At 38.4% G+C, this 15,070-nt stretch overlaps 1 protein-coding gene across 5 annotated transcripts in view; it reads right to left on the bottom strand.

Annotated features, from left to right (window-relative positions):
- The window catches only part of ROBO2 (roundabout guidance receptor 2), a 523,934-nt gene that overhangs the window by 188,059 nt on the left and 320,805 nt on the right, over positions 1 to 15,070 (bottom strand). For all 5 annotated transcript variants that reach the window (XM_063126764.1, XM_063126765.1, XM_063126760.1 and 2 more), the window contains exons 3-4: positions 3,133 to 3,290; positions 2,259 to 2,379 (exon numbers count right to left, since the gene is read on the bottom strand). In XM_063126764.1, coding sequence (XP_062982834.1) covers positions 2,259 to 2,379; positions 3,133 to 3,290 — 279 coding nt within the window. The remainder of the gene's footprint in view (positions 1 to 2,258; positions 2,380 to 3,132; positions 3,291 to 15,070) is intronic.

Below are 15,070 nucleotides of genomic sequence, written 5' to 3'. Positions count from 1 at the left end.
TCCAATGCATGTATAGATAGAACGAAGTCCTACAACTCATGGTGAGTTGCTCATGGAAAGTATTGCCACCCCCCCACCACCAAAAAAACCTCCTTCTTTGACATGGTATAGTTAGATATTTTTAATATGTGGACTATTTCATAGAAACAGTTCAATGTTTTTGTCCATGTTTATTGGAGCTTATTGGGTTGAATCCAATGAACAACTTCTACAGATGGAACAGCTTCTGGAGTGGGGGATTCCCCCTCCCCTCTACAGTCCGCTCATGCCCACAAAATCTGCTCTGGAGCATATTTGGGGAGTAACAGCACTGCAAGAGGAAGATGATATGAGGAAGTCTCATTGCATGAAGGGGCTTCCAACATTCATCCATAAGAAATAACGTAACATGCAATTTAATGGGAAATAAGCATTTCGTTGTTTAGGGCTAGTCTATGATTATATAGGGAAACTAGAATACTGGCTAGTAGTAAAATGCCTTTAATACACTTTGGAATTTTCTGTAGTTTCATACAACCACCTGCTTGGTATCCGCAGGGAATATTTCACCATATGTCTAACCATGTAAAGGAGGAGAGGATGACCACTTATAAGTTGCCAAAAAAGAGGGCAGTGATTTGCATACAATATGCATATGTTAATTTATATGTATAGATGCAACTTTAGAAATAATTATTATAATTTAAACAAATATAGTAAATCTCACCATAGTATGGAAGACTAACTTGTGTGCCTGCCTGTTCAGATGCTACATGTTAATGGGCAACAGTTCCTCCGGTTCTTTATCTTTAAATCAGAACTGGACAGGACAGCCACTTTAAACAGAGGACACCTTCAAACAGAAGATGGCCCTTTTGCAGGCATAAACCAGAATGGGACAGGACAGACTCTTCCAATAGGACTGTCCTTTGTAAAAGAGAACACATGGCCACCCAACTCTTAAATAACATTATACATATATTTGGATAGATCTTAATCTTAATCCAGTAAGTGTATTCAAAACATTAATAATTGCTTTAATGTGGAAAAGTCATTTTACTATGATCAAAAGTCTTGATCATAGTAAAATGCCACAAATGGAAGTCTTATACTTTTTCTATACCCCCCCACTTAACTTGACACGTAAGAAAGCCACAACTGTTCCTTGATTTATATTGAAGAACAAAGTTTTAGTTTTGATTTTCCACATTATACACTTTTAAAAAGTGCTTTTGCATGAGAAATACACTATTCAGACTACAAAGTAAACCCATTTACAAAATACATTACTAGATTTTTCAGTGCCTGTCCTCTTCTGGAATATACTGGAAGATTCTTAATATTGTTAAAAGAAGTACATAAGAGAGTGTTGTTGTTGTTGTTGTTGTTATTAATTGGGCAGAATACCTTTTTTTTCTACTGACTTACTTTGACCTTGTTCAAGACTGACTTACTTTGACCTTGTTCAATGATGTGTAGAAATGTGACCGTTGAGCATTCTGTTACAGTAAGGTTCTATAATACTATCTATTATCCATTTGTTAACAGGACAGATTTAGATTTAAGATCATTCCAGCACCCCCTCTCCCTATTTAGCTTTTCTCATTGGGGATATGATCCTGATTATTTAATTTAATTTAAATGCTTGACATGTTCAACTTGGAGATTCCACCAACCTATATATTGTCTAGCTTTGGATTCAGTCATGGGTGCAAGAAACCCAATTGCTATGCAAATTTAAATGGACAAACATTTTGGAAGGGAACAATGTGATAAAAACATCTATACTCATGAAGATCTTGTGAGACAATCTACAGACTCAGTTCTTTTGTGCAATGTTACAAAAGCTTTGATCTACCAGACATGGGGAATAGGAAATAATTTAAACAAGCAACATGACTCTGAAACTCTCTGAAGCACAATCTGTCAACTGTGTTAAAGGTGTCTCGATTACATTTGATAATTTTGTGACAGGCAGCATTATCACACTGGATTAAGGTTCCTGAGAGTTTGCATTTGCCCAATGATCTCTGATTCGGTTAAAATTATGTACTACAGGGGAAAAATGCTCTTTGGTTTTAGAACTCTACAAACAAATTAGAATTCATGAGAGTTGCGCGGCACTGTACATTTTGAAATGCTGTTTTTGTACAAAAGCTGTTATATGAATTAACTGTTACAGTATTGATTTTATACGTTGATAGTTTGAATTCATCATTAATATTTTGTGCCTGCAGCTCAAGAGGAAAAGCAAACATGTAGTTCAGAAGTTCCTTTACCAAAGACAGTCAGCTCTGCTGGATCACTGTCCCGTTCTCCCACCATATTGGTGCCGACACACGTGTACATTCCAGCATCACTCTTTCTTGTGTTTGAAATCATAAGCTTTCCACTTCGTATCTATTGTAAAGAAATAAAAATATGCCCGTAAGTTTTAGCATAATGTAAGCTGTATTTCACATATCTAGAAAAGAACAGAAAAATGTCACTAGTAATATTTAACTTAAATGTCAGTTGCTATAGTAATGATTTCTATAGCACTATTCTTTGTATAAAGTAATCTACAATTTGTATATCATAAAGTAAACAGAAGAGGCAGAAGGGACACTTTTGGTGTCCCCAGCTCCTTGGAGTTCTTTCCCAATTATTGTGTGGTTTTGGGAACAAGGATCACAGGATCACTTAGATTAGAAAACTAATCATAAAAGCAAATTTCTTGTCACCATTTCAATATGTAAAGATGGATCTTAATGAAAAAAACATCTCTTTCAAAACAGAGTTTCTCTCAGACTTATTTAATGCAATTTCTTGAACAACGATGTAACTTTTTAAAAGGATTATACCATTTGAAAATGGTTAAAATCAGCAGTGTTATGAACCTGAGCTGCAAAACTGTATTCAATTCCTGAATCGACAAACTACAGAGCTAAGGTTTTCATCACAATAGTAATCAATTATAGAGGAATCTTACTAGAAACCAATTTGTAGTATTATGCTATGGCAATTTCCAAAAGGTCTAGTTCTTCTATGATTCATGATCTGATCTCATCAAAGTAATTAATTTCTCTAATTTTCCTGAAATCCATAGTAAGATTCATGTTTTATCAAGCTGGATAATGCTTTTAGGTTCCTAGTTCAGCAGGACAGACTTACACTGATTCTCTCTTCTTTGTCATCAATTCGGATTTTGTCTTTTTTCCAGTAGATAGTGGGCTCAGGATGTCCTCGAGGAGGCTGGCACTCTAAAATAGCTGGTTCACCTGCTGCCACAACAACATCTGTGGGGTTTTGCCGGAAATCATCCCGTAGCACTGATACAAACAATATGGAAGAGAAAGAAAAAACAAACAGCTTTATTAAGTATATTATCATGGAGGTAAACAATGTGTTTTCTTGATCAAAGTTTTTTTGGGGACCATGAGAAAAATTCATCCAGAATCAGCTACTGTAACAGAAATAAAGGTAGCTCCATAGGTGGCTTTTTCTTATCATATATATTTCTTTATCATATGTATTTGACATATGTCTTTCACAGAAGCACCCCTCATATAAATGCACACTTACACAATTCCTTTTACTCTGTAGCCACAGCTGCCAAGTGACATCTGGCCAGTGTGACCTTCTGGGGAGGAAAACCCCTCATAGCATTAGTGCTGTTCTCACATTGAACTTGTTTCATTAAGGAAACTTTGCTTGTAACCTTTTGAAAATCTGGCACTCAACGGGCAGCCATCTCCACAGCAGCCATTTTAAAGCCAAATGGGCAAATGGAGATGTCACACAGCTACGCAGTTTTGCCTTTACTGTAGGAAGACTATTATTTTTTGTAATAATAATAAGTTCTGAAGTGTGCCAAGATCTAGCTAGCAGGGAACCTGCTCTTTCATTCTCTTTTAATATGTTTGCAGCCATGTCTTTTAATATTTTTGCAGGCACTGTGGGTAAAACCAAACAGCAGAAGAATATATGTAGGTTAGCTGTTAGAAAACTAGTTTAGGCTGCACATACTGTCTTCCTATGTAAATTATATCACAACAGATGGATTAGGTTTATTTAGATGTACAGAAATGAAAGCAATTTCATCATTATTCTTTCATTTGTGTCCCAGTCTCTGGCTTAATTGTCACCCTTACCAACACACTACTGAAAATAACTCCAAAACGAGCTACTAAAAATTTAGGGCATCTCCTCTTTCGTAGTTCAACTATGCAAGAGTCTCATTACTGCTTTAATACAGTTCTCACCTTTAATGGAAAAAGGATCCTCTGAGAAATCAAGAAAAGCCAGCATCTTACTAAAGGAGCAGCCTGGAACAGTTCAGCAAAAATCGTTCACTCTCAGCTTATAAGCCGATTTAATTTACTGCTTTTGCTGTTAATAAAATGTGCTCCGTTTTAACATTTTGAACTGCACATTTCCCGTTTTTGTGTGTTACATGCAAGGATAAAATTTATATGCACAAGGATTAGCCACTGAATAGGCTGAGTTGAGCCTGCATATAAATCTGACTCTCAGCTACAGATATGGGTTTCTGCTTATCGTTTTAGCATTTTCAAGACACACAGGTAAATCCTAAGAGGGGGAGAAACTAATTAAAGGTTAATTTAGTTTCTCATATAAAAGAGCTGTCTATGTCTAGACACAGAAAATAAAAATAAAGAAATTGGCGCAGTCATCTTTCTGGAAAGGACTCCACTTTCTCTAAAGGAGCTCATTTTGCAGACTTAAGGGCATCCTTCAGAAGCCTCTTCCCACAAATGTCTGGCCAAAAGACATCCCCAAAATGTATACTGGACTGAGAGAAATTATATACATACATTTCAAATATCTCATTAATGAATAAAGGAGAAAATGGCAAAAGAGTTAATTCTGAAGATAAAACAGAATAATGAAGGCATGCAGAGTATTATTTATTGGACATCACTGTAACTAGTTGGCAAGTGGACCCATATTGCAGAACACACTAGAAATATAACATAGAAGCAAGAAATAGGTGAAAGATTAGAAGCGGTGTGAGTGTTGATGGTTCCAGCAAGGCTGTGAGCTATAGAATACTGGAGGTCTCAGAAATCATGCTATAGGCCCTCACAGACCAGAGTCAGTAATTGTGGTGTCAGCAGTTGCAACATCCTGTGGAATAGCAACTCAAAGGAGTAAGGTTGTGGTCAGCCCACCCAGGGGCATTGCAACATCAGCAATAAGACAGTTGACTGACTTGTGGGTCAACTTTTAAATGGGACAATAACAGGAAGCATCTGCGGCTGGGGGGATTCAGTGACTGGAAACAAATGCATATAAAGTAGCCATAGTAAAAGTTCCACACACAGTTCCCAGGATATTGGTCAGGTACATGCCTTGTTACCCACAATCAGAGTAAACTTTCACTGAGTGGGGTTTGCCTGCCATTGTAGTGAGTGGTGACTTTATAGGGTCGAAACTTCTTGCCAGTCCCAACGTGGGTTTAAATGTAATTTCTATATGCAATAACTTAGCTTGAGATTAGAAGAGCTGTTCTATGCAGACTCATTAAGCCAAACTTTTTGAGATCCCTAGTCTGATTGAGACTGATCACCTATATCATCCTATATATTTGGTCCCAAATATCAGAAGATCAATGCTCCCACGATGCCAATCCTCAAAAATTCTCTGTATATGACATTATACAATCACAATATGTTAGAAAATTAGTGGGGGAAATGGCTTCTTCCACAAAAATTTAGAAAACTGTTACCATACAGACAAAAATAAAATTATCCAGAAAGTCAGAATCAAGTCCAAGATGTTACAATTCAGAAAGCAAAATCTACTTGGCATTATTATGTAAATGCTTGCTTCAGTGTTTAACTGTTGCAGTTAATACTTCATCAATAAGTATTCCTGCTTTTTTCACTGCCATCTGACTTTACCTAACCAATCACCTTCTGCTCACTGTAATCCCTAACATGTTACCCAGTCTGGTTTATAAACTAAGCTGGGATCACCATGTCCCATCTGCCTTTTGCTCCATCAGAGAGTAGAAAAAGCAATCCCTAAATGAAAATAACATGGTAACTAGAACAATTATGAAAATACACAAAATCCATGTAATGAACAATCATTTAAAAGACAATGAAACTGAGTAGACTCTCTGAAAAATGATGGTAAAGTAACAGTCAAAGATCAGGTCTTCTCAGAAGAATCTCACTGTTAGCTATGAACGTGGATACATAGAATGTTGGTCAGTGGACAAATGTTCAAAAAAATAATAAAAAAAATAGATCCTTAAAAGAAAGAATTCCTGTTAACATACCAAATACAGTTCCAAAATAACTTCATAGACACTCTGACGTGACAGGAGATGAGGACAAGGACCTGGCTGGGCTGATGGCAGTTCCACTATTCTCAGCTGAGTGTAGTCAGACTATTAATTAAAAATATAATATACCAATCCCGTGCTGGGGTCAAATATACCCCAAGGATGATGTATAAATAAAATACTTGGTGGACATTATTAAGCATGGCACCATATGCAAGTTTAAAAAATGTCTTTATTTAAACATGACATTGGGATCAATAATAACCCACAATGTAAAGTACAAAAACCTGGTGACGCAATTATCATCTAATCAAACCACTTTTTAAAAGATAAAACAACATTATGTGCCGTATCCAATGGGTCTGTTAACACAATGGAGATTTAATGTTTCCTATTGGAAGCACCAAAACAAGTGCAAATTCTAGTTTCCGGATTGGTGCAGGCTGGCAGAACTCCCTTATGCCAGTTCGACTGTCCTGCCCTGTTCCAGAAATGAGTGTTTCTATTCATTTTTGGGTTGCTCCTGGAAGTGCTAAATCTTCACTGTGCAAGCAGTGGGTCTTGCGCTTGTGCAATGGCATTGACTGGAGCACAGCCCCCCACTGTACACTCCCCCTTTGCCATTAAGATACATATAACAAATTAAAACAACTGCACAAATACAAGCTGCCTATGTTCCTAGAATAGAGAAATTCACACCTCATTATAGTTGAGGCTACCTGGAACACGGAGTTGTGGAAGACTGATGCAAACATTTATGATCCCTGCCCCCGTGCTGTCAGGGTGTGTTTTATTCCACCTGTCAGTGTAGGGGTAACTAAGGAATTATACGATAAATACAATACAAGGTTATCCGGAGATGTGGACTGAGGTGTCATCAATATGCGGATGACACCCAGCTCTACCTTTCCTTTTCATCAAACCCAGGTGAGGCAGTGACTGTTCTGAACCAGTGCCTGGGCACGGTAATGGACTGGATGAGGGCTAACAAACTGAGACTCAATCCAGACAAGACGGAGGTACTGTTAGCGGGTGGTTCATTTGTCCGGCGAGGTGATGTTTGCCCTGTCCTGGACGGGGTTGCACTCTCCCTAAAGGATCGGGTCCGTAGTTTGGGGGTGCTCTTCGATCCAGAACTGTCACTTGAGGCACAGGTGAACTCAGTGGCAAAGAGCACCTTTTATCAGCTTAGGCTGATATACCAACTGCGCCCTTATCTGGACAGTGATAGCCTAGCTACAGTTATCCATGCTCTGATAACCTCTCGTTTGGATTACTGCAATGCGTTATACGTGGGGCTGCCTTTGAAAACGGTCCGGAAGCTTCAGCTGGTACAAAACAGGGCAGCCCGTTTACTAACAGGGACTGGCTGGCGAGATCACATTACGCCAGTCCTTTTACAACTTCATTGGCTGCCAGTCCAGGTCCGGGCCCGATTCAAAGTGCTGGTATTGACATTTAAAGCCCTAAACGGTTTGGGGCCAGGTTATTTGAAGGAACGCCTCCTCCCATATGTACCTACCCGGACCTTAAGATCATCTACAGGGGCCCTTCTCCGTGAGCCCCTGCCAAAGGAAGTGAGGCAGGTGGCTACTAGGAGGAAGGCTTTCTCCGCTGTGGCACCCCGGTTGTGGAATGAGCTCCCCAGAGAGGTCCGCCTGGCGCCTACACTGTACTCCTTTCGTCGCCAGCTGAAGACCTTTTTATTCTCTCAGTATTTTAACACTTAATTTTAACTTAAATTTAAATTATACTGTTTTAACTCTGTATTTTAACCTTATATCAATTTTGCTGCGTGGTTTTATCCTGGTTGTGCTTTTTATATTGTATTTTGTATTTGTATTTTTAACTTGTTGGTTGTTTTATGATGATTTTAATTTTTGTGAACCGCCCAGAGAGCTTCGGCTATTGGGCGGTATAAAAATGTAATAAATAAATAAATAATTGTGACATTATAGGTGTCTCTTTCCTAAACAACACAAACACTTCTGAAGTACCACATCACATTTGAAGTTCAATAAAGTAAACTTGGAAACTATGTAAACATTTATGATCTATTTGAGACTTCTTTTCACAATAGTAGTATGAAGATAAACTTTGGCAATTAAAGCACCTGCTATATTGGAATTAAAGGTCTGCTACCAAGGCAACTCTTCACTAACACCTGCTAATCCAAACTAAGGTCAAAGTAGTGTCTATAAACTCTAGGAATTCTATAGACCATTCATTTCTTCTCCCATGGCTCTGAGAATTTGTTTAAAGGAGTCTGAGTGTTTTATGGGGAAGTGAATAGATGGGTCAAAATTATTCTAATCTATACATCCATGGCTTAATCCTTCCTCTTACTACAGAAGCTCTCAGGCCCTAAGAAAATTTGTGTGTGTTTTAAACACACACACACACACACACATTTTAATAGGATTTACATTTACATGATGATTACAAATAACCATCTGTCTGTCTCTAGTTTTCAATCTGGTCCATGTCCCAAGAGTCCCTAGCCTATGGTCAAAGCAGCTAAAATCTAGAAAGAAAAAGTACAGGTCTGTTAAGAGGTTTGGAATAATTTGCATTCTTTTCCTATAGTGTCTGGTTTACACAAAGGTACTATAGAAATTGTTTTCTAAATTCCTCTATCTATGCACACAGACACAGATGCACACATACAAAGATGTGTGTCTGTGGGCACACATATCAATATTTAAAATACTTTACTATGTCAGTATATGTGCTGTTGCAAGTTTAGCGCCTAACAACTCATTTTACTTGGTATCTAACTTTGTAAAACTAAGTTTTCATTATATACTATGTTAAAAAGATAGAAATTGCCTCAGGGTTGATTGCAATGTTTCAAACACAGTGGTTTCTCTCATTCCAGTAATCTCAGCTCTTTTGCTTTGTCTCCACTTGTGTGAAAAGAGCACTTAGAAAGTGGACAGCTTCCAGCCACTATGACAGCACAATTCCCTCCCCCCCTCCCCAAGGAACTTTCCGTGCCCCTCTCAAGACATTTCTTAGTAGAATGTGAAGGCGCCAATCATCCAATATCTTATGCCACAAATATTTCCTGAGCCACCATCTTTCATCCCAGCTTCTATTTGCTGTAGGAAATTGTGTACAATTCTATAATCTGTTTAATTATAGAAAACAAAAATCAACAGATTTCCATGGGCAGTATCCAACTGTGTCATTCCAGTAGCGCAAACTACATTGTGTTAGCAGAAACTAGGTTCTGAACTATGCCCAAGAGGAGAATCCAACTAAAGTTACATTTGCATAAGGGGTTGTGAAGTTTCCTTGTGCAACTCATGGTGCAACTGGTTCCACATAACTCTTGGGCAACCCATTCTGCAACCTGTTGTGCAACCAATTGCACATTCCACTTGCACAACCTTTTGTGCAACTGCTTACACTAGCATAATGGGCAAATGAGCAACTGAAAGATTTGGCAGTGCTCCACTGCCAAAGTTTGCGGAATAACACTGCTGGATATTGCCACATGAGTTTTAGGCATGCCACAAATTTATATGTATTGCACCCTTGATGCTATAAAGTGTCAGAGTACATCAGAAAGAACAGGCACCTTAACAATATAAGATGCTAAAGGAACCAAAACATTTGTCGCTACGGAGAGGCCTCATTAAGTAGATAACTATGGATAATGAACTTGTGCTCAATCATCCACTTGACATGTTGAGACAGCCCACATCTTGGTTCTCATGGGAGCCATGAAGTCCTCAGCCATCCCAAACAAGGTAGTCTTGGCATGGATGTTAAAGCCCCAGGACAATCAGCCCAAGAACACCTCCTCTACATAAATTTTGTAAGAATGTTAATTTTTTTTTGGCTTGGCCAGTTAGGCTATAATATACCTTCATTTACCATATTGTCCTTCAGGCAAATTTTACCCGTTTCCATAAATTGGGACCCCAGGAGGTGACTAAATAAGCAAAATTACATGAATGCCTGGTTGTTGCAGCTTTACTAGTAAGTGTAAACCTACCATTGAATATCTCAGTAATTCACTACCTGCCATCACATCCTTCGCTAATAGCAGCAAGACTCATTATTGGGGGGGGGGGTTCACTGGGGTACTAAATCACCAGTCAGCTCCCATGTATCTTTTCAGATGTGCGCACTTAGCATATGGATGCCATGCATGGGGATAGCCTGCACATGTGGTGCTGGAAGCCAGGTCCAGCCGTGAACTCATTGTGTGAGTGCCCTACAGATACGTAACATGTGAATACGGCTTTGTTTGAATATTTATAGGTATTTCTTCATGAAACTGATAAGCTGGTTTGATCTGCTACTTTTAGTGGAAAGGCAAGATGTAAAAACAAACAAAAATATTGGGTAGGTATGAAAGAAAGGTCAAGCCTGTTGCTCCCTCAGGAAAGAAAATAGGAAGAAATGTTAGATATTCTCAGTATTTTAACTTAAATTTAAACTTTGCTGTTTTAATTCTGTATTTTAACCTATATCAATTTCTGCTGTGTGGTTTCATCCTGGTTGTGCTTTTTATATTGTATTTTGTAATTGTTTTTAGACTGTTGGTTGTTTTATTATGCTTTTAATGTTTTTAATTTTTGTGAACCACCCAGAGAGCTTCGGCTATTGGGTGGTATAAAAATGAAATAAATAAATAAATAAATAAACAAAAGGTCAGTGCATGCTTCCAACGTCATGATAAGTCTACATTATTCAGTATTATATCCTATTCCTAGTATCTCCATAGTTTCAAACTTTTATATTGAATTTATTTCTTTTATTTATAACAAGTATATACCACACCATAGCTAGAGAGATTCCAGAGCAGTGTACAATAAAAGATAAAAAATAATAAAACATCATATTAAATGTTTTGTTTTTAAAACAGAGTACTGGGCAGCTTGGTTAGGGAAAAAGCACTTTCTCTGGTATCCTGGTCCTAAGTTGTTTATGGCTACATACACTAGTATAAAAACTTTAAACTTGTCCTGGTAGTGCAGTTTTCTCTACAAAGGAGTTACATGCTGAAAAGGGGCAGCTTCTAACAACAGCCAAGTTGCTGCATTTAGCACTAGCCCCATAATTAAGGGCAGCCAAACGAAGAGTGCATTGCAGTAATCCAGTCTTGAATTTCTTAGCATCTGTACTACTGTGGCCAACCTGTCCCTGGACAATTGGACCTCCAGCAACAGTGATGGATCTAGGAGTACCCCCAGACTATGAACCTGATCTTTCAGAGGGAGTGCAACCCCATCCAGAACAGGCAATGAGCTTATCTCCCAGACTTCGGGACCACTCACCCGCAGGGCTTTGGTCTTGCCAGGATTCAGTTTCAGTTTATTGGCCTTCATCCAGCTCACTACTGAATTTAGGCACTGGTCCAGGATTTGCACAGCCTCACCTGATTCAGATGTCACTGGGAGGCAGAACTCTGTGTCATCAGCATACCTATGGCATTTGGCTCCAAATCCTCTAATGACTGCTCAGAGTGGCTTTATAAGGATATGGAACAACATCATGGACAAGATAGTACCCTGTGGAACTATCCATCAGGGCGACCAAGGCTGATTGCATCCCGTAACCAGGTCAAAACCAGACCAGTGCTTCTGTTCTGGTTCTAGCTAGTCAGCCATTAACTGTTCAAGGACATTCCATTCTATTAATCTTCCTCAGGCTATTCCCCCTTACCCTCATAGACATCCAGCATTCTATGGTCACAGAACATGCTCTGTCCTTACTGGGCTATTTTTAAGTTGTTCGGAGGGTTTTCTCCCCCAATTAGGTTCTCCTCCCCCTTGTCCATCCCTCCTATTTCTCAGTGGCCCTATTCTGGCTAATGTCCTGTCAGCACTCAGAAGCTGAATTCATCATTAGGAGTGAAGTAATAAATATGAACTGAGATATTATTTATCACCAAATCTGACTCAAGCTAGAAACTTAAATGAGAGTGTGTGGGACAGTTTTTGTGATAACCAATTTTCACTCTGACTAAAATATCAACGACTGAATGATTTAGTTGTCCTTTCAGCTGCCAGTTCTTAAAACCATTTTTAAGCAAAATTACAAAGAATATCAATCTGATTAAACACCAGGGAAATATCACATAGATTTGTTGGACCTATCCATTGACTGCCTTACTTTAGAGAAAATTCTCTAAACACTCTCCTGACTGCTCCTCTTCTTGAATTGTACCAGGTGTTGCAATCATGAGTTATAACTATTGGAAGTCAGTCTGAGAAATCTGCCATCAACAGCTAAGTGATTTAAGGAAACTTAACTTCCTCTCTTGTACAAAGAGATTTGTGAGGATGATTTCTTATTACTGTCTGCTTTTTACTTTTCCCAGGCCAATAAGACAGAGAGAAGAGCATCGTGTGCATTCATGTATTTCACTGTGTTCAACTGAATGCAAGCTGACATCTCCATATTTTCCTGAAAGATTTTATTTGACTACTGGATGACATGAGAAGAGGAGGTCTTTTTAATCCAGAATATAAAATATTTATGAGTAAACTAGGAAATTGAAAACAAAGTTATATGACCTATCTACACTGTACTGAAGTCCCAATAACCTTACCCCCTTTGTTTTTTGCCACTAATGAATTCTGAATGCTGCAGTTAACATTCAGCAATCTCATTACACATCGGCCATAAATCTTCAAAGGCATCAGTTTTGTTTTGACAGCCAAGCAAGTGAGGGAAAGCAATAAGCGTTACCAAGCATTTCTTTTCTTTTTTTGGTGGTGGTGATGGAGTAAATGTAGATTTATTAAAGACTAATTTAATAAATAATTTTACAAGCACTATGTATGTGACAATGGGATGTTGAGGATTATGCTGAAAAATGTTCCCAAGCCTTTTCTTCCAATGTTGCTGAATACATTTTTCCTTGCTTACAAAACAGATGGCTATATCATACAATAGAAATGTTAGATAACTGCGATTTATTCTGGTTTTTAAACATGCTTAATATTCCTTAATTGAAGGCTTTGTAGAGATTTGCAGAGCAGTATCAGAAAAAGAAGTATGTTGTGCCTGTTCACATCACTAAACCATTGTAAAACCTGGGATTTCACAAAACATTCAATACTACGGTGTGCATGCTTAATGACCCTTTTCAGTGAAGAATGTCTGTAGTTTCTATGTGTTCCACAATTCCACCAGTATCCTGAAATAAAGCATGAGTGATTGGCTGGAAACTTGACAGTAGCGCTCCTCTACTTGCCATAGAAACATCTTGAGCTGGGTCCAAGTTGTGAATCAGATAATTCTGGACAGGTGAATTACCTAGCTCCAAGTTGACTAGTTATGTGCCCAGTCACCAACTTAATATTATCTAAATTGAGTTTAAATTCAACTGAATTTCATCCAGAAGTTACTGACTCCAGATACTCATTACTGTAAAAACCTCGCTGCCTCATCAGCATCTGAGGAACAGAGGAAATGCAATTGGATATTATCAAACAAATCTTTTCATGATCTCAACCAGCATCTCCATGAAGATGCAACCTTTCAACATCAAGTGGAGCAACAGATCTCTAGCATCACCTTTCAGAAAGGAACAGAACCACCACCATGTGGTCTCCAAGCCTACCAGGTGGTCTGACAGGAAGACATAGTCAATGGTAATCAATGGCACTGGAAGGTCCAGGAAATTGTCTCTCTCTTACTAAAAATTGTCCATTTGTGTGATCAAGGTGCTTTCAGTCCTACAAGCATAATTCAGCTAGATTGAAATGGGTTTAGAATCTGAAAGAATCTGAAGATGATCCATTCCCCAGATGCTGTATAGCCTTGCTAAAGCATAGCAAATTTGAGACTGGCCTATAATTTGCAGATGGGCCTTTTAAGGAAAGATCTCACCACAACCTTGTTTAGTAGCATGGCGACTATTCCCTCCATTAAGAAGGCACTTATTTGGATGGATGTAGTTAGGCTTAAAACTAGCCAAGGAGAACAACTGCATAGAACACACGTAGTAGAACGAACTGTTCCAAGGGCATAATTTCTGTTCTCAGGGTGCAACAAATGAAACTGATCCAAGCAACCATAATAAGAGAAGGTTCTGGAATCTCATACTCCAAGCACTACAGTCCAAGTCAGGATAAATACCAGTGATTCTTGCCTCCCCCCACCCTCCTGCAAAGTAAAACACATCACAGGGTCAATGAATGCTAAACTACCTCCTGGAATAGATTCAGGAAAGCTCTACTAAGCAACACTGTGCAGATAAAAGTGGTGGTGAAATGAGAACACTTTTTCTGCCATTAATGTCACGAAGCACAGCCTGTATGTTGTTAGAGATTTTGAGTTTTTTTCCAGTTATGCTCTAGTCATTGTCCTTGGAGTTTCATTGCCCATAGCTCATGGTTGAACTAAACTATAGTTTGAGCTCCACTCAATGGGAGAAAATGCCTATGAGCAACCATGCTAGTTTGGCATATGCCTAACACAACATATAGCACAATAAATTACTTTTACATTGTTTGTGTGTACTTTTCTAGACATTTATTCAACTTTTAATAACAAAAAATAAGTAATAGTTGAATGCTGAAGAACTCAGCTCGGCTATTTGGCAAATGGGAAAGAAGGAAGTCATAGGAAATTATTTTGATGGCAGAAGATACTCTGTGGGAAAAGTTAAAACAAGCCCAAATTGTACTTTTTCATTTATGATGAATTTTGTTGAGAGGGCAATATTCTATTTAAAAGGGCTTGAAATCACAGGAAAACTGAACAGCATAGGGGACATCATTTCTGTCTCTCTCCGCCATGATTCTGTTTTCTCCCCCTTCCATCTCATCT

The sequence above is a fragment of the Elgaria multicarinata genome, chromosome 5 (genome assembly GCF_023053635.1).
Source record: "Elgaria multicarinata webbii isolate HBS135686 ecotype San Diego chromosome 5, rElgMul1.1.pri, whole genome shotgun sequence".
Taxonomy (NCBI): Eukaryota; Metazoa; Chordata; class Lepidosauria; order Squamata; family Anguidae; genus Elgaria; species Elgaria multicarinata.
This window is presented reverse-complemented; position numbering and strand designations above follow the sequence as displayed.